The 24643-nt window shown below is 54.2% G+C and overlaps 1 protein-coding gene across 3 annotated transcripts in view; it reads left to right on the forward strand.

Moving 5' to 3' along the window:
* CALN1 (calneuron 1) overlaps positions 1-24643 on the forward strand; it is a 136597-nt gene that overhangs the window by 83552 nt on the left and 28402 nt on the right. For all 3 annotated transcript variants that reach the window (XM_066333112.1, XM_066333113.1, XM_066333114.1), the window contains one exon: positions 7859-7971. In XM_066333112.1, the coding sequence (XP_066189209.1) occupies positions 7859-7971 (113 nt within the window). The remainder of the gene's footprint in view (positions 1-7858; positions 7972-24643) is intronic.

Genomic DNA, 24643 nt, shown 5'->3' on the forward strand with positions numbered 1-24643 from the left:
CCTCCTCCAGGGATGTGTCTGTGCAATCCATGGATCTTCTCTGCGTGGTTGTCATGGAACCAGAGCAGCCAGATCGACACAACTGCTCTGGAAACTGCAGGAGCTGAGGGGCTGAAGGGACTGAGGGGCTCCAGGGGAGATGTTTGGTCCTTTCCTGAGATCCAGTCAAGCTTTTCATGGAAGCCCAGAATGGTTTGGGTGGGAAGGGATCCTAGAGCTCCTCTCATTCCATGGGCAGGGACACCTCCCACTGTCCCAGGTGCTCCAAGCCCCAGTGTCCAGCCTGGCCTTGGGCACTGCCAGGGATCCAGGGGCAGCCACAGCTGCTCTGGGCACCCTGTGCCAGCCCTGCCCACCCTGCCAGGGAACAATTCCTGCCCAATGTCCCACCCATCCCTGCCCTCTGGCAGTGGGAAGCCATTCCCTGTGTCCTGTCCCTCCAGCCCTTGTCCCCAGCCCCTCTCCATCTCTCCTGGAGCCCCTTTAGGCCCTGAAGGGGCTCTGAGCTCTCCCTGGAGCCTTCTCCTCCCATGATGAACATCCCCAGCTCTCAGCCTGACTCCAGCCCTGGGAGCAGCTCCGTGGTCTCCTCTGGATTCATCCCTACAGATCCAGGTCCCTCCTGTGCTGGGGCTGAGGGCAGTTGTTTCTCTCCTCCCAGAAGTCACTGGAGCCATCTAGAATTAAAACTGTTTTCCAAGGCCAAAATTTTGTGCCAGACTTTCCCTGTTCCCGTTGTAGTTCTGGACTGAGGCTGTAATTAGGGAGGAATTCTGTGCCTCGCGCTGGGGAAGGGCTCAGGCTGCTCAGGAGGCTCTGCCCTCCCCATCTTTGAAGCCGAACGCCGGCTCTGGGCAATCTCCCGCGGCTGGAGCTGTCCCCGGGTGAGGCTCCTGCCCGGGGGAGCGGGGCACGGCAGTGACACAGCCCGGCCGGCCACTGCAGGCACCTGCTGGAGAGTAAAAACAAACAGCCCTTGTGTGCTCCGGGCCCCGAGCTGCAAAGCCGCCTCCTTAGCTCCAAGTCTCTCCGCTCGCCGCCGGCTGGAGGTCACGCTCGGCAGCGCTCAGCCTCCTCATCGCGGCTGCCAGGGCGCCGAGCAGGGGGCTGCCGGGGACCTCATTATCCTGAGGATGGCCGGGGAAAGGCTCACCTAGGGATCGGTCAGGTGCATTGTCCAGCCGGTCTGGTGCACGGGGCTCTGAAAACCCGCCTAGGTGCGTTCTGCGCGGGGGGAGCGGTGATGTAACCCAGGAATGTTTGGCCACTCTCGTTTCCCTTTCCCCCTCTCATTTCCCTTTCCCCCTCTCGTTTCCCTTTCCTCCCTCTCATTTCCCTTTTCCCCCCTCTCATTTCCCTTTCCCCCTCTCATTTTCCTTCCCCCCCTCTCATTTCCCTTTTCTCCCCTCTTATTTCCCTTTCCATCTCTCATTTCCCTTTCCATCTCTCATTTCCCTTCCCCCCTCTCATTTCCCTTTCCATCTCTCATTTCCCTTTCCCCCTCTCATTTCCCTTTCCCCCTCTCATTTCCCTTTCCATCTCTCATTTCCCTTTCCATCTCTCATTTCCCTTTCCATCTCTCATTTCCCTTTCCATCTCTCATTTCCCTTTCCATCTCTCATTTCCCCTTCCCCCTCTCATTTCCCTTTCCCCCTCTCATTTCCAGGCATGTTTTCCCCCTCCACTTCCCCTCTCCAGCTCTGCCTTTCTCCAGCCCAATGAGGATTTAATTCCACCTTCCAAGGGAGCGGCTCCGACAGGAGACTTTTGGAGAGGCAGGGGTCTCTGCTGAGGCCTGAGGGCGGGGTGTCCCATGGGAATGGGGCAGGGATGGGCTCACCCCCTCTCCAAGGAGCATTCCCGTGCTCCCTCAAAGCACAGGAGCTCGGGCAGGAGTTCCTCGGAGCTGCTGCTGCCGCCTGGGATGAGGGGATTTGGAGCCCTGCTCTCCCTGCCGGGCATTTCCAGCCTGGGCAGACTTATGAGGTGGGTCCTGTGGGATCAGGACCAGGGGAAGGCAGGATGGGGCTCAGGGGGTGGTTTGGGAGCTGTTTGGGGCTGCTGCTGCCCCGACAAGCACAGCTCTGGCTCTGTGGTTCCTGCTACACATCCCCCAGCAGATCCAACTTTCCCTGCTCCGCGAAGGGAAGGGCTGAGGGAAGATGAAATCTTTTGTCTGGAGCTCAAAGCTTAGGGAGAGGGCGGGTATTTTCTGTGCTCAGCTCCCACAAACCAGTGCAGGACCAGCAGGAGCAGCTGTTGGCACCTGGAACCTCTCGGTCCCGGGGATGTGGGATTAGAACCTGGAGGAGAATTGGTGTTGAAGCGGGGTAGCTTAGGATAGTAAATCCTCTTTCCAAAGGGCTGGAGGCTCTTTCATCTCCCCTGAGATGGTGTCCAACCCAAAGTCTGCTCCCTGGAGGGCAGTGGAGCTTTTCCAGTCCCCTTTGGATGTTCACAGTCATTAATGATTTTCTTTCTTCCATGTCCCTTCTCCTCTGCACAACTCCCTGACAGGAGGGAACAGCCGGGGAGGTCGGGCTGTGCTCCAGGGAACAGGGACAGGAGGAGAGGGAACGGCCTCAGGCTGGGCCAGGGATGGCTCAGGGTGGAGATTTGGAACATCCCTTCACTGGGGAAATGTTCAAAAGCTGTGTGGATGTGGCTCTTGGGGACAGGGGTCAGTGGTGGCCTTGGCAGTGCTGGGGGAAGGTTGGACTCGATGATCCTGGAGATCAGTTCCCAGCTCAATGATTCCATGGCTCTGTGATCCCACAGGTTTATTTAGGAGGCCCAATGGACACTGCAGAGGTGCAGACACCCCCGCCTTGAGTCAGGTGCAAAGCAAATCTCCCTGGGCTGCGAGGTCTGGGAAAACTCTTGGATTCCCAGCTCCACGCTGCTCTTTGCTGCTGCTCCATCACCTTTGGGGCACTTGGAATCAAAGAGCCACAGAACAGTTTGGGGTGGAAGGGACATTTAAGACGATCCAGTTCCAACCCTGCCATCCCCACACTCGGCAGAAGTGTGTTGGGTGTGCCATGGGATCCCAGGATTCCCTGCTGGAGCCCTGGGGGCAGCTGGACAGAGCTCACACATGGCAAATGTTCGTGCTGGGGCTCCTCAAGCTGGAATTGTCCCCAAGGTCTTTCTGCACCACACAAACGAGCACTGAGGGGGAGCTTTGGTGAGTCTCTGCTGGCCACACGGGAAAGGTTCACAGAAAACCCAGAGATGCTGCTTGGTGCCCGCAGCATCCTCTTCCCATGACGGGACAATGAGCCAGGCTCCCACCGCTGCCATTCCTTGTTGCCTCAGTTCCCTGGATTCTGCCAGGACTGAGAGTCCTGCAGGGAGCAAACCTCTGTGGGCACCTGGAAACTCTCCTCACCCGGGTGAGGGCCTGGGGATGATGAGCTGATCTGATTTGGCTCTGCTGGGGTGGCCAGAGAGGTTCTGAGTCACTGCTTGAGTCATGAGGCTCAGCCACAGCCTTGGTGCCCGCGGGTGACTCGGTGACATTAATGCCAGGATTAACACACAGCTTTCTGGGGGAGGAGAATGTGAGGGCATCACTGGGAGGAAATCGGGGAGTGCTTTAGGTGGGTTTAAACCAGTGCTCAAGCTCAGCTCTGGTGTTCTGCTAGGATCACACACACAGGCAGTGACCCATCCCTTGGCTGCTGAGTGGAGCTCGGGGATGGGCTGGAATCCTGCCTGGAACCCCTCTGTCCTCACCCCCTTTGCCTCCTGCCAGGCTGCCCTGGCCCAGCCCCTCACCACCATTCCCAAGGGTTCCCTGTTCCAGGAGCCCCTCAGCACCATCCCAAGGGTTCCCTGGCCCAGCAGACCTCACCGTGCCCCTCGGTTTCCCTGCCATCCCAGTTTGTGAATAAGCCCTGGGAATGTGTGAGTGCCTTGGAATCATGGAATCATTAAACTGGAAAATCCTCAGGTGCAGCCATTAACCCATCGCTGCCGGGTCCCCGTGGAGCCATGTCCCTTCCTCAGTCAGGGAGCTCCAACCTGGGTTTATAAATCTGCGTTTGTGCCTGGGGCAGGAGAGGAGGGAACTGTCCCAAGGCAGGGACAGGACGGAGCTGTCCGGGGAAGGGACAGGATGGAGCTGTCCCGGGGTAGGAGAGGACGGAGCTGTCCGGGGACAGGGACAGGACGGAGCTGTCGGGAGCAGGGACAGGACGGAGCTGTCCGGGGCAGGGACAGGATGGAGCTGTCGGGAGCAGGGACAGGACGGAGCTGTCCGGGGCAGGAGAGGACGGAGCTGTCCCAAGGCAGGGACAGGACGGAGCTGTCCCGGGGTAGGAGAGGACGGAGCTGTCCGGGGACAGGGACAGGACGGAGCTGCCCGGGGAAGGGACAGGATGGAGCTGTCCGGGGACAGGATGGAGCTGACCGGGGACAGGGACAGGACGGAGCTGACCGGGGACAGGGACAGGACGGAGCTGTCCGGGGACAGGACGGAGCTGTCCCGGGGCAGGACAGGACGGAGCTGTCCCGGGGCAGGGAGCACACCCCGCTCCACTCCTGGAGCTGTTCCTGCATGTGCCCCTCTGGCCCTGGCAGGGTTCTCCTCCTGCGGTGTGGGCTCTGCTCAGCCCTCGGTGGGAGCCCGGAGGCAGAGGAGGCTGGAGCAGCACCCATCCCACACCGGGGCTGGGGCTCTGGGAGCCCTGCTGGGATCGGGGATTGCAGGAGGGGAGCAAGGAAGGTGAGGGAGAACAGACAGCACACGAGCTCCTGCCCGGCCTTTTCCTCCTTTCTCCCCATCCTTCAACCAGCTCTGAGTTCATTTGTTGATAATCCACCCACGGCTCGGAGTCCCAGGGACCCTGGGGAGATCAGCACATCTGCAGCACAGGGATGGGAGGGTTGGATTTGATTCCAGGGCTCAATCCCCAGCAGATGCTCGGCGAGTGCATCGCCCAGCAGCTCCCAGCGCTGGTGGGGAGGAGCAGGAGGGTGAGGGCGGCTCTTGCCTGTGCCAAACCCAAATTCCACACCGTGCTCCCAGCACGGGCTGTGGAAACTGGGCTTTGGTGATGCCCTGGCTGTGCAGAGCAGCCCCGTGCAGGCTTTGGTGTTGGTTTTTATGACATTTCTGTCGTGGCTGTCAAAAGGAATTTTCAGACAAACCCGTGATTTCTCTCTGTTGATGAAATGATGCTGCAGTCTCCTGAGGTGCTGGTGGCAGGGACGGTTTGTTTTCTGCAGCTTCACGTGAATGTTAAAGGGATATTTCTGCCAGGCAAAAGTGGGGTCCAATTGCCTCGCTAGTTAAGAGTTTTAATTGAAAAAGCAGTCAATAAGGGGATAATGCATTTTTCAACGGCATCTTTCTTCAGAGGTTGTGGAAAATGCTCTCATTAAGCTGATAATTAAAGCCTGTGAAGTTAGTGATGATCCCCGGCAGAGGCACAGGGAAGTCACGAGCAAGGGGCTGCCCGAAGTCTTGTACAAAGTCAGAGCCCAGCAGCGCCGGCACCTTTTCTCTGGAATCACGTGTGGGCCCGAGTCCTGCCTGTCCTCTCCGGGTGGAGTGACACTGGAGAGACCCCGAGGTGAATAACTCCGTGCTCGGGGTCACACAGGCACAGGCCGAACGTATGCGGGGGCCGGTTACCAGCACCTCCTTAAAACGCAAATTGTTTTCTTGCTAGTCTGGCTAATTTAAAGACATTAGCATCCCAAAGCATCCCGATTTGCATCCCAGCGCGTGGATTCACTGCTGTGTGTGCCATGGAGCGCTGTGCCGCTGTCACCTTGCGTTCCCTTCCCGAGCGATCCGGGATGCGGAGCTGATCCAGCCCGGGCTGCTGCTGCCCGGGCGGCGCCGGGGGAACGCGCTCTCCACAGCCCATAAATGTTAAAGGATGGTTCTCTAAGGCTTGGGGCGCCCACCCCGCACCTCAAAGAGCTGTCCCAGAAATGAGCTCAGTCATGCAGAGCCCCGGAGTTGGGAGCAGCTTTAGCAGCGGGACGGGCTCCTGGTGCGTTGTACCGGATCCCTGCAGGGTTCCCTCAGCCCGGGATATTCCATCCCAAAAATCCCACATCTCCTGGCGCCCGGACATCGCAATTCAGCCCAGGCAGCGCTCGGGCTGTGCTGATTTTGTGCTCGGGCTGTGATGATTTTGTGCTCGGGCTGTGATGATTTTGTGCTCGGGCTCTGATGATTTTGTGCTCGGGCTGTGCTGATTTTGTGCTCGGGCTGTGATGATTTTGTGCTCGGGTGTGATGATTTTGTGCTCGGGCTGTGAGGATTTTGTGCTCGGGCTGTGATGATTTTGTGCTCGGGTGTGATGATTTTGTGCTCGGGCTGTGCTGATTTTCCCACGGCGTTTGTGCGGAGATGAGGACACGGGGGATGGTGACGGGCCGCGCACCTGCTCGGATCGCGGGTGTGATAAGATGCACAGATGTGATAAGATGCACAGGTGAGATAAGAAGCACAGATGTGATAAGCACAGGTGTGATAAGAAGCACAGATGTGATAAGGAGCACAGATGATGTGATAAGAAGCACAGATGATGTGATAAGATGCACAGGTGTGATAAGGAGCACAGATGTGATAAGCACAGGTGTGATAAGCAGCACAGATGATGTGATAAGAAGCACAGATAGCGGCGGGGTGCCGCCCCGGCACGGCTGGCCCTCGGTGCTGCTGAGTGCCGCGGGCACCGCTGCTGTGTCAGTGGCACTGATCTGCCCGAGTCCCCGGCCTCAGACACGTCTCACACACGATAAATTAACAACAGCAGCTCCAGGGAGCAAAACACAACCCCGAGTCCTGCAGGTGCTGGCTGTGATCCCATGCTGGAAGCTGGTCTGATTTATCCACCCCTATCAGTTCAATAGCATGGAGGAGGAGATGTCCGTGGCCTGATCAATGAAGCAGATTTTCCACAAGATTAGGTTAAGCATTCTCAGGAGATGTGGGCTTTGAACTGCTCAGACAGACAGGGATTTTTAAGAGCCTTCAGCAGGCGTGATTTTTTTTTTTTTTTTTTTTTTTTTTTTTTTTTTTTTTTTTTTTTTTTGTGGAGAGAAAAGTGACATTTGATACAAAACTCCCTCCAAACAGCCTCGTTCAGAGCGGGAGCCACACTCAGCACTGCACCAGCTCGACTCATTAGTGGCAGGAGCTGTCACCTGTCCCTGCTGGTGGCACTGAGGCTGTGCCTGCACTGCCTGCTCTGCATGCCGGGCACACACACAGCTGCTGCTGGGAAGCTGGGCTGAAATGCCTCTGGATCTGCCACAGCCTGATCCTGCTGTGCTCTGGATGTGCCACAGCCTCCTGTGCCTGCACTCCCTCCCTCTGGAGCCTGGGGCTGGCCCTGTAAAACCAGAGGCTGAGAGGGAGAGCCCTGGCCAGGTCGCTGGCTCCTGTCCCCCTGGCAAACTGGCTTTTTGGGAAGTGGCTCTGGGCTCTCTGGGACTGGGGAATGACCCGTTCTCCTCAGTCCATGGCCTGATCCTGTCCAGGGGCCATTCCCTGGCACAGCAAAGGATTTGGGTCCACAGGCACCGGGAAGTTGCTGTGGAGGTTTCCCAGAGTGGGGGGTCCTTGATGTGCAGCAGGTCCAGAGGGGCAAGTTGGGTTCCCAGGGGTAATTAATTGATAATAATGAAGGTGGGCAGGCCCACCCAGCAGCTGTGGCTGCCCCTGGATCCCTGGCAGTGCCCAGGGCCAGGCTGGAGGGAGCTTGGAGCAGCCTGGGACAGTTGAGATGTCCCTGCTCACATCAGGGTGTTGCACTCTGTGGCCTCTAAAAGCCCCTTCCAACCCAACCTTCTCTCTGATTTCTGAGTCTCTGATCTTTTCCTCTCATTCCAGGGGATGGCCAAGTGGATTTTGATGAATTTATGACCATTCTGGGACCTAAGCTGGTGTCATCGGAGGGCAGGGACGGTTTCCTGGGGAACACAATAGACAGCATATTCTGGCAGGTAAGTGAGCATTGCTTTAATTGCAACTTCAGCAATTAGCCAGCTGCTGAGCCAGCTCTCAGCAGCTTCCAGAGCGCATTTGTTGAGGAGCACAGAGTGTTTTACTGAGTGGAAATGATTGTGGAAAGGGTGATGAGGTCCATCATGCTGGGGCTTGTGGAAGAACATCCCAGGTTTGTGGAGGGAATTGTGGCCAGCCATGGATGTGTTCCTGTGCATGGATGCAGCTGGGCACAGCAAAGCACCCCAAGACTCGTGCAACACCTTTGGGGGTCTGGATTTCACTTCAGGAAGAGAAAAGCATTTTTCTCCAGGAATCCTTTGAGCTGGGAACCTTGAAACCATGCGGCTGCTCCCAGAAGTGTCCCTGTTCAGTGTCCCTCGGCTGTGGCAGGGGCTGTTCTGCACAGAGGGAATGTGCTGGGCAGGGCAGGTCCCACTGGGATTTCTGCTGAATTCGGGGATGACCTCAGGCTAAACCTGAATTATGCCAAAGAATGTTTTGCCCCAGCTGCTGCCCTGGGGTGGTTTGGTCCTGCTGGTGGCAGGCACTGGAAGGAGACAGATCCAGCACTGGGAGCTGCTTTTTGCCTGCCCTGCAGTGAGACTTTAAACAGCCTTGGAGCTTCCAGGAAAAGCAGTCCAGGCTGTCAGGGGAGGATCAAAAACCCCCAAAACCACAGAGCTGCACGTGTGCTGCCAATGGATCAAATGTGTGGCTTCCTGTGGGATTCCAGCTCCTTTCACTGACCATCCCACAACCTCTGCCTGCTAAGAAACTTCGGCTGTTCCAAAGTTTAATGAAGCAAAAGAGCCAAACCTGGAAATGAGAATTTCTGTTTTCTTTTACAACCCTCCAGCCCTGTCCAGACTGAACTGGGTGGAGCTTTGGAAGAGAATTTTAAAAGGCTTTTAAAAACTTGTTTCTGGCCTCCTGGCATAGGACAGGAATAACTGAAAATTCTGCTCTGGATTCCAGGATTTGGTTGTCAAAGCAGGAGTTTGGTGCTGGTGAAGCCCCCGTGATTTGTGATGTACCTGGGGGGAACAAATGATGAACCAGGAGGGGCAGGACTGGGAGCCAGGGATGTTTTATTGCCTCCACTGCTCCTTGGGAGCCTCATCCCAGCCTGGGAGGGAGAGGAGGGAGCCCCATCCCATCCCACTGAGCCACTGGTGCCTTCCAGAATTCCAGCCCCTCAGGAGCTGCTCAAGAAGCAAAAATCCTGGTAGGAAAATCGAGTTTGTGAGCTGAGCTCTTGGAGGGGGAGCAGAGAAGTCTGGAGCCTTCCTGAAAATTCCATTCACAGTTTAACCCACTGCTTTTAGTGAGTCTCCCCCCACTGCAAATGCCTGGAATGAGGCTGGGAGATGGGACTGTGCCTGGGTTTAGAGCAGCAGGGTTCCTGGGATCAGCTGTCACAGGGACATGGCCCTGGTGCCTCCCTGGCTGTGGTGGGACAGGGAAAAGGGAGCAGAGGCTCCAGGTGAGAGCCCTGGAAGGGCACCGACAGCCCCGGGGGCTCCTTCAGGCAGCAAAGCTCTGGCTCAATTCCACAAATGCTCCATGGCCTTGGAAAACAACAGTTATGGGCTTTACCACCTCTTTACTCAGCACTTCCCTGGATTTATGAGCCCTTGAAGAGCTCCAGTTGCTTTTCCTCTGTACTCTGTCAGAGTACAATGTCTTTACAGCTTTTTCCCAAAGAAAAAACAAGGAAAAAAATCATGGAAGTGTCATTCAGTGAACAGGTTCCCTTTGCCCATTGCTCCCTGGCTTTACCTAATCCATCTGCAGGGCCATCAGTCACCTCATTCCTGAGCATTTCTGCCTCTGCATTATCTCCAGTGGGATTCCTGATGGGAAACCAAGGGGTTTTTGGGAATCAGGGCTTGCCCAAGTTTCCCATTTCCTCAGATGTGCAAGTTCCACATTTTCTGGAGCAGATGGCAGGGTCTGAGGTGGGCTGCTGACAGAGCCCTTCAGCCCTGCAGCCATTCCCAAGGAAGGATTTTAGGGAGGGAATGGTGCCCGCAAGGCTGTGGCTGTGCCCAGTGCTGGGGACAAGGATGGGACAAAAGGGACACCTGGCTGGGCAGTGCCACTATGAAACCTCACCCCAAAGCCTCTTCAATCAGTCCCATGGGAGACAGAAATCATGTGGGCATCCAGAAAGTGTCTTTCCCTCTCCCATCCAAGCAGCTCCCCTCCAGCCCTCCCCACGCTGGGATTTCTTTGCTGAGCTCATTTCTATGGGCAAAGCCCTCCAGGCTCCAGTGTCAAACACTTCCTTCGGGATGGAATGTGGAGCAGCTCCAGTCCCTGGGGCTCAGCAACAGGCCCAGAGGGAATAAAAGCCCTGGATGACAGGTTTTAATGAAAGGAACCTCTCTGGGGTGGCTGAAAGGCTTTGGGAAGTCAGGACAACTGGGATTGTTAAACAATGGGGCTGCATCTGCACCGGGTGCAGGAGAGATTCTGTGCCCACGGCGCTGATGAGGTGCTTTGGAAAAGTCAACACTTGGTACCGTGAGCCAAAGCACTGCCTGATTCATTCCCCATTTCCCTGCTTGCTGTGTGCACACGGAGGCTGCTGGGAATTGCACACAGGACGTCTGGGGGCTTTGTCTGGCATGAGGAGACAGTGCTGGATCATCCCCTCAGCCACGCTCATCCCATCAGAGATCAGCCAGCACCAATCCCCGGGGTTCAGGAGCAGCCTGGGCATTTGGGGAGAAACAAAGCTGCTTTGCAGGAGTGGGAGGAGCAGAATTCCAACGGGGACATACTGCTCAGAGCTCCTATGTCTCACTGTTGGGATGTCTCTGCAGGTCCTGCACAGGGAACAGCTCAGCAGCTGTTTGTGTTTCCTGGGTTTGGGGGAATTTTTCCTTTCTCCAGGCTCCCACCGACTTTTGCAAGGGGAGGGATATCCTGGGGTTTATGATCTTTGATGGGTGAGTAGGAATGGCCAAAAATCCAACCCCACCCCAGTGCAAGGAGAGAGATGTGCAGGGCCGGGCCAGGGACAGCAGGGAGCTCTGAGGTCTGAGCTGCATCCTCAGCACAGGCACCAAAGGACACCTTGTCCCCTGGGAAATGGGGCAGGGACCACATCCAGCTCTGGGGCTGCATTTGGGGCTGGCTGGGGAGGGAACTGAGTGAGAGGAAGGGGGGATCAGCACTGGCTGGGACCAGGGGAGAGCAGAGCGAGGTGCCTGGGGTGGGACACGGAGGTTTCCCCTCCCATCCCTGGCGCTGAGGCTTAGTGCTGTGCCCAGCCCCAATCCCGTGTGCAGTTGGCGCTGAGAACGCAGGAGAGTCCCAGGGGACAGATCTGGGCTCTCCTGGTCTGGTCAGTCAATTAGTGCCTTAATAGAGGGAAATGAAGGGGAAAATGTGTGGGAATGGCGGTGGCACAGGGCAGGGCATGGCGAGGGAGTGAGGGAGCACGGAGTGAGGGGCTGTGCTGGGGCTGTCTCCAAAGATAATTTTGCCTGGAGAGGGTTTTTTCTTTATGGAGTTCAGAGATAAACCTGCTGCAGTTGCTTCCTGTGTGTGAGTTTCTCCTCCTGTCCCTGCAGAGGAGTTAATCTGATGATGGCAAATGAGCCTTGCTGCAGAGGAATTGTTCGTGCCTGTGTCCAATTGGATGTGGGAAGAGATCCAGGTGCCCCTCTGGGGCCAGCCCTTCCTCTCTCTCCTCCTCCTCCTCCTGAGGCAGTGCAGCTCCTCTGGGCTGGTGCAGGGTGTTGTAAAACAACAGCATGGGACATTTTACATCTTGCAGAAGAATTTTTTGCTGTTGCTGAGGTGCTCTGCTGCAAAACTCTCGATGCCTGGATTTCAGGAGCTGCTGTGTCAGCTTTTCAAAGAACCTTCTTAATTCAGCTGCCAGGGAGAAAGAGAAGAGGGAGATTGGGAAGGAATTCTGTACTCAGAGGGTGGGCAGGGCTGGCACAGGGTGCCCAGAGCAGCTGGGGCTGCCCCTGGATCCCTGGCAGTGCCCAAGGCCAGGCTGGACACTGGGGCTTGGAGCAGCCTGGGACATGGGAGGTGTCCCTGTGGCAGAGGTGGGATGAGCTTTAAGGTCCCTCCAAGCCAACCCATTCCATGTCTCTGGGATTCATAGATTCAGTGCCCACGCTCTTGGTGGCTGCTCTGGGGTTTAAATCAGGAAATGCAGCTCAGAGTTTGGGTGGGAATTTGATGGATGGGGCCAAAGATGAAGAATTAGGGCTGGACCATTGCACCAGGAACACATCCCAAAACAAATCGTCCCACAGCGCCACCTCATTCCAGGCAGCACTTTTTGATCGTTGAACCTGAGGTATCTTCAAGTGATTTCCACAGGGAAAAAAAATAAAAAAATCTGTCCATTTAAAACATCAACCATTTCTTGGGTTTTCCCAGCAGGACAAGTCAAGGAGAGAAAACCTTGGCATTGATTATCCCGCAAACCCAGTGCACTGTGAGCTGGGAGCCAAGGCAGAGCCCTTTCCTGGGACACCCAGCTGTGGTCACTGTGTTCACCACTGCCCTTAACCCCAGCATCCCGACTACATCCTAACTGCAGGAATTACAGATCTCCTGCCACAGCTGCTCTGGCAGTTTAGGTCCTGCTTTGCTCATGTCCATATTCAAAAGGTGAGATTTTCCATGGAGGGCTGCAGGTGGCTGCTGTGAAGTTAATCCCAAAACACCTGGAGCACTGCTCAGTGTCCTTTAGCTCATCAATCCAAATTTTCAAATCCAAATTTTTCAATCCAAAAAAACTTAAACAATCCCCCCCCCACCAAAAAAAAACAAAAAAGGTCCAAAAAATTTCTTTACCTCAACTAACTAAACTAACTAAAAAAAAAAACCCAAACTCTCCAAAATATCTAACAAACACACCATCCCCCCCAAAAAAAACAACAAACCAAAAAAACACTCTTCAAAAACAAACTACACACATCTTCTTCTCTACCTACCCTCAGAACCACTCTTAAAAATACAAAATACAACCTACAACACACACAAAACAAACAATTAATAATACAAAAACATCATAGTGAACCCAGGACACCAGATAACCTGGGACACTCCCCGAGTGTCCCTTGGAGCTATCAGAGGGAAAGAGCTACTTTGTACCCTTACAATTCACGGGATCTGCTTTGGGCACCAGCCTCGGGAAGGGATAAATTGTGCTTCACAAGTGCCCTTTTTACTGCATTTGGTATAAAAGATGTGGAGGGAAGTGGCTCAGGTGGGGCTGTGTGCACTGGAGACAGCCAAATGTCCCCTGGTGGGTCCCAGCGAGGCTTCCAAGGCCTTTTTGGTCTAAGTTCCTCACTGAACCTCCCCGTGCTGCCAGGGCACTCCCCTGTTGCTCTCTGTGATTTGTGGGAGAGCTGAGCCCGTGCAGGGATGAATCCATCTCCAGACGCTGCTCCCTGTCCCTAGGCCTGTGTCCAGATGTGCTGGCACAGCTGGCGCAGCTGTGAGCACTGCAGGGGCTCATGCTCTGCACTGTGGTGGCACAGCTGTCCCTGTCCCCCCCCTGGAGCCCCGTGCAGAGGATGAATCCACCACAGCAGTTCTGGGAGGCCTCACGTTCATCTGCCTGTGAAGGGATCTCCTTCCCACCCCCACATTTCCCTGGAACAAAATCCAGCTCCCAAATCTCTGGGGCCCAGTTTCCAGCTCAGCACTCAAGACACTGGAGATGGCAAAGGTTTGGAGAAAGGATGGCAAAGCACAGCAGGAGAAAGGCAGGATTTTCTTGCCCAGCTGTGGTTTGGAGCCTCAAGCAGCACATTTAGCCCTCAGAAATGCTCTGCAGCTTTGGTTCAGAGCCTGTTTAAAGCAGGCAGTTGATATCCAGAGGGTTCCTGCCTGCCTGCATTCAGGATCTGGCTGCCCTGGAAGGTGTCACTGGGCTTTGTGCACCCTCTGCAGCACTCAGGGACTTTCTTCAGCAGCTCTCATGGTCCAGAGGTTCTTCTTTCTGGGCCAGTTTATTTATAAACTCAGTCTGCAGCTCCAAGGCTTTTTTGGGGAGTTTGTTTTCTCTTGCCTGGTGTGTGAAATAGGAATTGTGGATTTCTCAGGGGTTCGCTTGGAAGCGTCAGGAGCAGCCTGTAGGAGAGGTGAATGTGTGGGAGCATCACCTGAAGGGTGCGTGACACAGGGCTGGGAGAGGCTTCCTGGCTTTTTGTGGACTCCTCCCTGAGGGGAGCAGAATCCATCCCCAGTGCTGCTTTCCTTGGAACTGGGACCATTTTTCCTTTGGGAAGGCCTCTGGGTGATGGAGCACTGGTGACGAGTTTCAGGAAGGGGATTTAGAGGGGAAAATCTCAAATTCCCTCACTCCCAGGGTCAGGAAGGAGTTTCTGCCAGAGAAGAGGCTCCACCTGGCCTTAAATCCCAATCCAGATCTCAGGATCACTCATCCATGGATCCATCCCTCCATCCATCCATCCATCCATCCATCCATCCATCCATCCATCCATCCATCCCTTCATCCCTCCATCATCCATCCATCCATCCACCCATCCATCCATCCATCCATCCATCCATCCATCCATCCATCCCTTCATCCCTCCATCCATCCATCCATCCATCCATCCATCCATCCATCCATTCATCCATCCATCCATCCATTCCTCCATCATCCATCTCTCCATCCATCCATCCATCCATCCATCCATCCATCCATCCATCCATCCATCATCCCTCCATCCATCCATCCATCCATCCCTCCATCCATCCATCATCCCTCCATCCATCCATCCATCCATCCCTCCATCCATCCATCCATCCATCCATCCATCCATCCATCCATCCATCCCTCCATCCTCTGCACAGAGGAAAACGTGGAAGGAGCCCAAATCCTGCAGGACTCTGCCTTTGGATATCCTTCCCTGGATACTTCCCATTCCTGTAACAAAAATCATCTTTCCCTCCACTGCAGGAATTTTGTTGAGGCAAATCTTAATTGACTCAGAGGAGTCTGATTTTCATGGAGATCAGAGTTTGGGAATTGTTTAGAACAGACTTGGCCTCCTTTATTTCTTCTTTTTTCTAAAGAATCCCCACTGTGAGAGAAATCTACACATTTTCCTGCCTCCAAAACTCTGGCATTCAGTGGAGTAAAAATATTGAGGAAACTGAACTAAGGCTTGAAAAAGAAGGAAAACCAGGAAAATAGACACTCCATTGCTCATACACAAGCAGAAACCCCGAGGTGTCGGCAACTGTTTGCAACAAAGAAATGTGTTAGGAAGAAAATGACCTTTTCTGTGAAAGAAAATCTAAAAAAAATAAATTACCTGCTTGGGAAAACAAAAAAAACCCAAAAAACCTTTGGAAGAATGCAAATGAAGAAGCTGCAAAGATCTGGGTGCTGGGGGTGGGGGAGGGCTGGGGTTCCTGAGGGTGGGTGGGTGAGGAGGGCAAAGGCTGCAGCCCTGACTGCCAGGGAACCTCTCCAGTCCAGCTGTGACTTGGATTTTCCCAGCGGGGATCCCAGGGCAGTCTGCTGGAAGCTGCACCAAAAGCCCTGGCACAGGTGCCCAGAGCAGCCGTGGCTGCCCCATCCCGGGCTGGGCACTGGGGCTTGGAGCAGCCTGGGACAGTGGAAGGTGTTGGGATTGGAATGGGAGGGGTTTGAAGGTCCCTTCCAACCCAGATCCCTCTGGGATTCTGAAAGAAGCCCCCTGAGTGAGCCCTGGGTGTTTGTGATGCTGTCCGGGTGTCTCCTGAGCACAGCCCTGGAGCAGCTCCTGCCAGGGCCCTGGGGCTGGGCTTCTCCCCCTGCAGAGGCACCAGGAGCAGTTTGGAAGTGCCCCTGGAGAAGAGAGGAGTCCCCTCTGCCCTGCTCATCCAGCTGTCGCCTGTGTGTGTCCCCAGCACAGGGCACAGCTGTCCCACCACTGGTGCCCTCAGAGAGCTGCCCAGGCCCCAGCTGCTGGGGATGGGGACATTCCTGTGGCCAGGCTGGAGATGTGTCCTGGCCATCTCTGCTGAGGAGGTGCAGATGGCCTGGGTGTCCTGCAGGTCCGGCTCCACCCTGCCCTGTCCCCTGCGCCACTCTGCTGCTGGCAGGGGCTGGGCCACCTCCGTCCCCTTCCTTTGGGACCTTTGCTCTGATTTCTCCGGGTACCTGTGGCACCAGTGCTGCCAGTGGGGCTGTTGTGCTTCAATGTGGAGGGGTTTATTTCAGTTTGGGGTTTTTTTTAACTTCAGTTTGGGCTTTTTGTCAGTAATTTCTGGGCCCTTGGGTGATGTGCAGGGACCCGAGGGTGTTTGTGGTGCTGTGACCATCTCACATCACTGCACCAGTGCCCCCTGAGCCAGGCACACCCTTCCCAGGCCATGAATTTAGCAGTAAATTTCCCAGCAGGTCCCTAATGCAATTTTACCAAGTGAATGGAACAGTGCTGATCTTCAAGAGAAATTCCTTGAGGATTTTTCTTTAAACAAATTTACCACTTCACTGAGAACCCGTTTCTTTGTCTGGGTGTTTTCTGCACCATCATTTCTCTGTCAGAGGAGGTTTGGGTTTATTTTTGTGCTGACAAAGACAGAAATCTGCACTCTGAGGTGGCTGCAGAGCCTCCCGAGCTGGCGGTGCTGATGTGGTGTACAAAGATATTAGTTTGTTGTTTTTGCTGTTGAGTACACAACACTATCAAGTGGTCATCAGAATAAATGATTCTGTGATCCAATACATTTACTCAGTTAAAAGAATGTAGACACAGCAGCAGCCCAGAGCAACCTGAGGGAGCTGTGGAAGGATCCAGTATTTGTGTGAGCTCAGTGGGAAACGTTCAGAACTGATCTTTATCATTTTTGAGTGTGAATAAGCAGATCTGGCACCTAAGGGGAAGATCTGTGCTCACAATGAGCCACGATAGTGCTGCAGTTCCCTCCAGAGATGGATTTGAGTGTCCAAATGTCCTCCTCTGAGCAGAGCCAACCCTTGGGATAACCCAGCAAGGTGGAGCTCACGGGAGGGTTTGGAGCAGGGAGTGGGAGCTGCTGCCTCTCCTGGGGAAGGGATGAGGAAATCATCCCCCGACAGAGATTTGCATGGTTTTCATCTCCTCCTGCCCCTGCTGGGGGCTGGTTCCGATGTTTCCCCGGGAGTCCTGTGCCCGGGGGATCATTATCAAACACGTCCCTGTCACTCCAGCAGCTCCCCTGTGCCCCTGCAGCTGCAGTGCCTCAAACTCGGGGGCTGACAGAGCAATAAAGAGACACATGAGACAAACGGAGGCATCTGAAAGCAGCAGAGCCCGAGCTGTCAGGAGGCAGCCAGGCTCGGTGTGAGTGCCAGATTCCAGGGATTGCAGGGACTCTGATCCCGTGTGAGGATAAATCCCTGACCCTCAGCTTCCAGCCCTTGTGTCCTTTGTTCACGAGACACTTGAGGCCATATAAATATTTATTTTATGGCCAGCTGGTGTGTGGGTGCATGTTTTCACAACATTATCCAGGATTAAAGTGCCAGAGGGCAGGGCTGGGTGGGAGATTGGACAGGAATTGTTCCCTGGCAGGGTGGGCAGGGCTGGCACAGGGTGCCCAGAGCAGCTGCGGCTGCCCCTGGATCCCTGGCAGTGCCCAAGGCCAGGCTGGACACTGGGGCTTGGAGCAGCCTGGGACAGTGGGAGGTGTCCCTGCCATGGCTGGGATGGGACAGGATGGGCTTTGAGGTCCCTCCCATCCAAACCACGCTGGGATTCTGGATTTAGGTTAAATTTATCTATTCCCCAATGCTGGCTTCCTTTTGCTATGTCAGCCTCATCCTGGCATTTTACAATGTCCCATTTTTAACACAGTCGGGCAGGAAAGCTCTGCTCAACTCGTGCTCAAAGCCCCCTGTGATATTCCAAATACCCTCCAGAAAACTGCACAAACTGCACCTTTTTCCTATTGTCATTTGAAAGTTCTCGAATTCAAGGGCATTTTCAGGGCAGAAGTGGAATTTATTGTAATCACAGAATCAAATGGGGATGAAACCTCCCAGGAACTGCTGGCAGCTCAGGATAGGCACGGAAAATAACCCCTCTTGCCCAGGATTGTTGTTTTGTGAACTTGCAGAGAAGGAGAACAAAGCCCTGTGAAGATGGAGGGAGTGGAGAGAACCCTCCCCTCTGTGCTGCTGTTCCTAAGCCAGCTGAGACTTTGTCACCTTCAGCTTCTTCGGAGCTTTCCTCGACTTCTTGTGGAGCACAGGGCTCGGTTTAAGCCCTTGATCTGGGGAAAAACCCCAGCAGCTCTGTGCTGCCAGAACAGAGCTGGGTATGGAACAGGCAAACTGCTGTGGGACAGGGCTGAACTGGCCCAAAGGAGCTCCTAAACTGCTCCAAACCTGCTCCAAACCCACTTTGGGCTGGCAGAGGAGGTGTCCTAGCACCCTGAGCCAAACCTTTGGCTGTGATCTCAGCTTGTTGGGAAGATTTAGATTAAGGTTTTAGGTTTGTGTTTTGGTTCATATCCTGATTCATGCTGGACCTGGCACAGGCAGGGAAAGGCCAGCATAAGTGTTCCAAGCTCAGGGTTTGGGGAATGAAGGGAAGAGCTGAGCCTGTGTGTGCTGTGCTCCTTCCTCCTGCACTGAACTGGGGTTTTCATTCTGGGCAGGTGTGTGATACCTCACAGAATATTGACACTGATGACTGGGAATAACCAACATGGTTTTGTGACTCCAATTCCCTTCAATCTGCCCTCTGTTTTTACCCAAGTGAGACTCTGATCAAAGGCTTTGAAAGCGCTGTTAGACCCAGAATTCTTGCCCTGTTTTTCCTGAATATGTGCCTGGTTTTCATCAGCGTGTTTTAAAATGTGTTCCACTCAGTAGTGACACAACACCCTCATTTATCTGGGGCCCGTTTCTCAGCAAACAAATCAAATGAGGTTTCTCTTGTATCATTTGGAACAGAAAATGGAGGACTGGGCCAAAGGAAAATCACTTTGAGGTGTTTGATGTGGAGTTTTGCATTTCTTTAGCTCAGAGCAGTTTGTACTGTGTGACCCTGGGGTTGGCACTGAATACACTGAACTGGGGCAGGTGTCCCCAAGGCTGGTGACAGGGGCCTGAGTTGTAAAGGTATTTCCATAGCAGTAGGGTTACTGTGGCTTCCCAGTGCCTGAGGGCAGGGATAGATGGGATCTTGGACAGGGATTGTTCCCTGGCAGGGTGGGCAGACCCTGGCACAGGGTGCCCAGAGCAGCTGTGGCTGCCCCTGGATCCCTGGAAGTGTCCCAGGCCAGGCTGGATGGGATTTAGAGCAGCCTGGGACAGTGGGAGGTGTCCCTGCCCATGGCAGGGGTGGCACTGAGTGGGCTTCAAGATCCCTTCCAACCCAACCCATTCCATGATCCTGGGTAGCACTTTCTCAGTGCCTTTCTTCTCTGCCACTGGTGACATATTCTCCCTCAAACTCCCCCCAGATCTCCCTGGGTTAAAGATGAACATGATCCACGTCCTGAAGAACGAGCACGCCTCTGGCAGCCTGGATCTGCTTTGCCAACCACCCTTGCCTCTCCCAGAGTGTTCCTTATTCACAGAATCCCAGGGCAGGGGCAGGGCAGGGGCAATGGGAGAAGGAGCGGCCAGAGGGCTGGAGAGCCCCCAGCCCTGAGGAATCTCTCCTCTCCGCACTTGGAGGGCTCTGGAGCCAGCTGAGCACGGATTGCTGAGCAGGAATTGAATTAGGGCAGTTAAACCCCCAATCCACGCCAGCCGTGCACACCCAGAGGAAACAGGCTGCTGCCGCTTGTGGTAATCAGCACGGAGCGACTGATTAAAGGCCATTAAAATTCACCAGGAAGGATTCTAATCCTCTCTCCACTTCCAGGCCGGCTCTTTTCCGGGTGTTGGATAATCAGCGCTGACTTTAGCTATCAGCCCTGACACCGTGCCCCTGCCAGAGCACGGAGCTGCTGCCCCATCCCACAGCGGACGGGAAAACAAGGAATAATCGGATTTAGAGCAGACAAGGAATCTGCAGGAGTGTTCTGTCACACTCCTGCATCCAGGGACACAGGAGAAATATGGATGATATTAAAAATTTAACTGCAACAAGAGTTGAGAACTCCTGTAGTGGGGAGTTCGTTGCATCTCAGACATTTGTGGGGAATGTGGTAAATGTATTATATTTATTATGATAACTTTATAATATTTATTCTTGTTTTCTGAATGTGAAACTGCAAAAGCTCTGAACTTTCCTTCCCTGAGAGTGTTTTTTCCACCACATCAGAAACACTCCAGTCCTTACTCACCAAGGTCATCACAGACCTTGTTAAGAGACCTTAAAGCTGCCCAGGATAATTTACATTATCCCCGCCTGCCTCGGGCTGCTTTCAGAACCTCCCGGCCTTTCGATAGACACGGCAATCGCTCCTGCCATTACAGCTGCAGTCAGTTCATTAGCACCTGCACAATGAACCCGGCCTGGAGCCTCTCCTGGTCTGGGTCACACTGGTGGGGCACAACTCAGCCTGGTCCCCCCAGGGAGGAGCCTCCCTTTGGGGGCAGCAATGTCCCCAGCAGTGTCCCTAGCAATGTCCCCCCAGCAGTGTCCCCCCAGCAATGTCCCCAGCAATGTCCCTCCAGCAGTGTTCCTAGCAATGTCCCCAGCAGTGTCCCTAGCAATGTCCCCCAGCAATGTCCCCCCAGCAGTGTCTCCACAGCAATGTCCCCAGCAATGTCTCCAGCAATGTCCCCCAGCAATGTCCCTCCAGCAGTGTCCCCAGCAATGTCCCCAGCAATGTTCCCTCAGCAGTGTCCCCAGCAATGTCCCCCAGCAATGTCCCCAGCAATGTTCCCAGCAATGTCCCCCAGCAATGTCCCCCAGCAATGTCCCCAGCAGTGTCCCCACAGCAATGTCCCCAGCAATGTCCCCAGCAATGTCCCCCAGCAATGTCACCCCAGCAATGTCCCCACAGTGTCCCCCCAGCAGTGTCCCCAGCAGTGTCCCCAGCAATGTCACCCCAGCAATGTCCCCAGCAATGTCCCCACAGTGTCCCCCCAGCAGTGTCCCCCCAGCAGTGTCCCCAGCAATGTCCCCCAGCAATGTCCCCCAGCAATGTCGCCAGCAATGTCCCCCAGAAATGTCCCCCCAGCAGTGTCCCCAGCAGTGTGTCCCCCAGCAATGTCCCCCAGCAGTGTCCCCCAGCAGTGTCCCCAGCAATGTCCCCCAGCTCTCAGCTGCTACCGGAGCCCCCAGGGTTTGGGAGGAGGCTGGGTGGGTGATGAAGTCCCAGTTAAACCTCTAAGTGGCCTTTTGTCACTCCCTGTCATTGTTTGTGGGGTGGCAGCGCTTTGGGGGGGCTGCAGTGTCCCCTCAGCCTCTGTGTCCCCTCACCCTTTGTGTCCCCTCAGCCTCTGTGTCCTTCCTGCCAGGGCCAGGGCTCCTCTGGTCATGATGGGGGTGGGGACACTCCTGTCCTGGCTGTCACCTGTCCCCATCATGGCTCTTCACCCCAGAAGCCCCTCGTGGTTGTCACTCCTGGTGACACTGGTGCTGATGGTGGCTCTGAACCAGACACTGGTACAACTTCATCAGATCAGGTCTTGGAGGCCTCTTTATCTCAATTCCTTCACTAAGAAGGATCCCAGAGTAATGGAATGGTTTGGGGTGGAAAGGAGCTTAAAGCCCGCCTTGTTCCAGCCTCCTCCCCTCTCCCAGGGCGCTCCCAGCCCTGTCCAGCCTCGGACACTTCCAGGGATCCAGGTGCAGCCTTCACTGAGATGTACAAATTCCATGGTTCTGTGGTTCTGCCGTTCCATAATCCCCTGAGTTTGAGAAGCAGCACACAGCTCTGGAGGATCAGCAGCTCCTGCTGTGGCCACACTGGATATGCAGAGAGCTCATTTCCAACAACCTGCCCTCCTCTTTAAACACAAAGCCCAGGCAGCTGCAGCCACCACATCCCAAACACTGCATTGCACAGAAAATGAGATCTGGGATTCCATGGAGAAGGCTTTTCTATGGCTGAGAATAAATAAAATCCCTGATTATGGGGACTTTGATCCCTGGTATTGCATCAGAAAAGCTGCAGAGGTCAAAGTCTCAGCTCACTGCAGGGATGGAAACATTTCCTGTTCTTAATTAGAGAATCTTTAAGGTTGGAAAAGACCTTTGAGACCCTCAAGTCCAACCTGGAGCCAAAGTAAAGGGCAGGAAGGAGAAACAGGACATAGGGGAGAACATCAAACACAAATAGATCCATCCATTTGAACCTACCACTGAAATGGGAACCTGAAGAGGAGAGCCTGGATACTGGAGATGTGCAATGGGATTCCAGGAGCTCCTGAATTGCTGGATCATAACAATAAATGAAACCTTGATTAGACATGGATTGAAAACACTCCCCAGTTGCACAGTATGAGTGGGGCAGTGTCAGGATGCTTTTAGCCAATTGTTTTTAGCCAGTTCTGCCAAACTGGAGAATCTTTGGGGCACAATAGCAACTGCAGTGACTTTGAGGAGGCAGCAATATTCCCTCTCAGCGTGCAGGTCACCGTGGGTGGGGGATGATGAAGTCCCATTCCCTTTTAGCATGAACAAGACATGTTCAAACTTTAAATACTTCAAATATCACTGACAATAAAAAGTCACATTCTTTCAACGTGATGAACCCAGTGATTCATAAGTCTCTGTTCTCTTTAGAGCAGGGGAAGTTACCTAAGATGGAAATATTTCCCAGAAAATCGGATTTTCAGTCTGTGAGGATGGGGACCAAGCCCAGCTTGAGGGCAGGCCCCACCTGAAGAGGTGACAGGGCCACACTTGTGCAGTCAGAGCACCCCAGGGGCAACTGGAAGGTGACAAAAAGCTGCATCAGGGAGTAAATCTTTCCACCAGCATTGCAGACACCCGGCATGGAACAGAATCCCAGGGGCAGCTGAGGAATGAACTCCGCTGTCAGAGGAGAGAGATGTGCTGATCTCCTCCCACCCTGCTGGAATTGCTGAGCCTCAGCACCGAGGGAGCAGGAGCCTCGGCTTTGGGAAGTCATTTCCACTCAGCTCAGGGGAGAAGTCAATCAGTTAGTGGCTGTAATTAGCAATCTTTTCGTGTCTCCCCCTCAGCACAGATTTGCCCACGCTGGGGTTTGCAGCCCCCGTGGCACTGGGATTCAAACTCTCCCTTGGATGTGCCATGCACTGGACAGAAATCCCCTTTTCCAAGCAAAACAGACTTGGGGCTCCGTTTGAAGCAGCCTCTCCTGTCTGTGGCAGAGTCTGTTCCTGGGCACATCCCCTGCAGCTGCTCTGGTTTCTCCTGTTTCCCTCACTCCCTTTCTCCTCTGGCTCCTTGGGGAATAAATCCAAGTGCTGCATGCTCCATTTTTCTGCAGGAAGCAGGAATTTCCCATCCCCTCAGTGGCAGTGTGTGATGAGCTGTCGGGGGAGCAGGACTCCTGAAATCCCAGGAACTGATCTGATCCCACAGGCAGAGCTTGTGGTTGCTTTTAGGATATGATCGGATCAACAAGATAAAATTTTAATTAAATTACAAGGATTCCCAGGTTTAATGGATGCTCCAGTTTTCGGTGTTCCCTGGAAACAAACCCCACAAGAGCTGAGCTTTGTGATGCTGAGGGATGTGGGCTTATTGCTGCCAAGCCCCTGGGGCAGGAAGGATGGCAGGGCACGGAATGGGAGGGATGGCCTTGGGATGGAGATGGCACAGGAGTGAGGTCACTGCTCTGGGATGGCTCAGAACCTCCTGTCACAGCCTCCCTCAAGTGCCACCTGCCAGTGGCTCAAAAGGCCTCTGGTTGTCACCCTCAGGAGCACGTGAGCAGCTGAGTGTGTTGGATGTGCCAGAGGGAAGTTTGCCTTATTTTACACCAGTTCCTCACCCCCAGCGTGGGAAGGTTGGGCAGGTTTAATCCCAGAGATCCCAGCAATGGAGCTGGAATTCTCTGGCACATAACCCGCGTTGTCCCCACTGTGGCAGCATCACAAGCAAACTACTTCCTGCAGAGAGAAGTTCCCAAAGTTCTGGACCTCTGGGTTTACTCATTCCCAGGAAAACCTGGAGTTTTTTCCCAGCCCCTCAGCCCTGCCAGATTTGCCAGCCTGCTGCTTTCCTTCCTTTGAGCTGTTGCTGCCCCCAAATCTCCCGGTGCTTATCACTTTTCCCTGCACCGAGAGCTTTTAGCACAGACAGGGTGGATTTAATGCTGCCCATGTGCAGCTTCCTTCCCCATCTGTTGCTTCTGAAACATTCCAGAGTAAAATCTCCTCCTCATAAAATCAGTCCTGCTAGGAACAGAGAGCAACAGGGGACCTGCTCCACGTGCATTGTTCCAAGCTGCCTGTGGAGTGTGTAATGGAGAATTATTGCAAATATTGTGTGTGTTTACATTTCTTTTATTAATAACTTTATCCAGCAGAGCTTCAGAGGTTCCTTACACTGGGAGCAGAGGTTGGATCTTGTTGAAAAGTGGGTTTGTCTCTGTCTAAAACCCTTCTGGCTGCGCATTCCAGCAGGGCTGGGAACAGCAGGGGATGCTGAGAGCCATGGTTTGGAAGGCATCAGGAGTGATAATGTGCAGAGGAGCAGCTGCTGGGTGCTGCTGACTGCACACACCCATCCCAAGAGCTTCTGCTGCTTCCCTGCGGTTTCTGGGCAAAGCTCTGCCTGACCACAGGCACAAAGCCAGCAC

Source organism: Sylvia atricapilla, chromosome 20 (assembly GCF_009819655.1).
Source record: "Sylvia atricapilla isolate bSylAtr1 chromosome 20, bSylAtr1.pri, whole genome shotgun sequence".
Lineage (NCBI taxonomy): Eukaryota > Metazoa > Chordata > Aves > Passeriformes > Sylviidae > Sylvia > Sylvia atricapilla.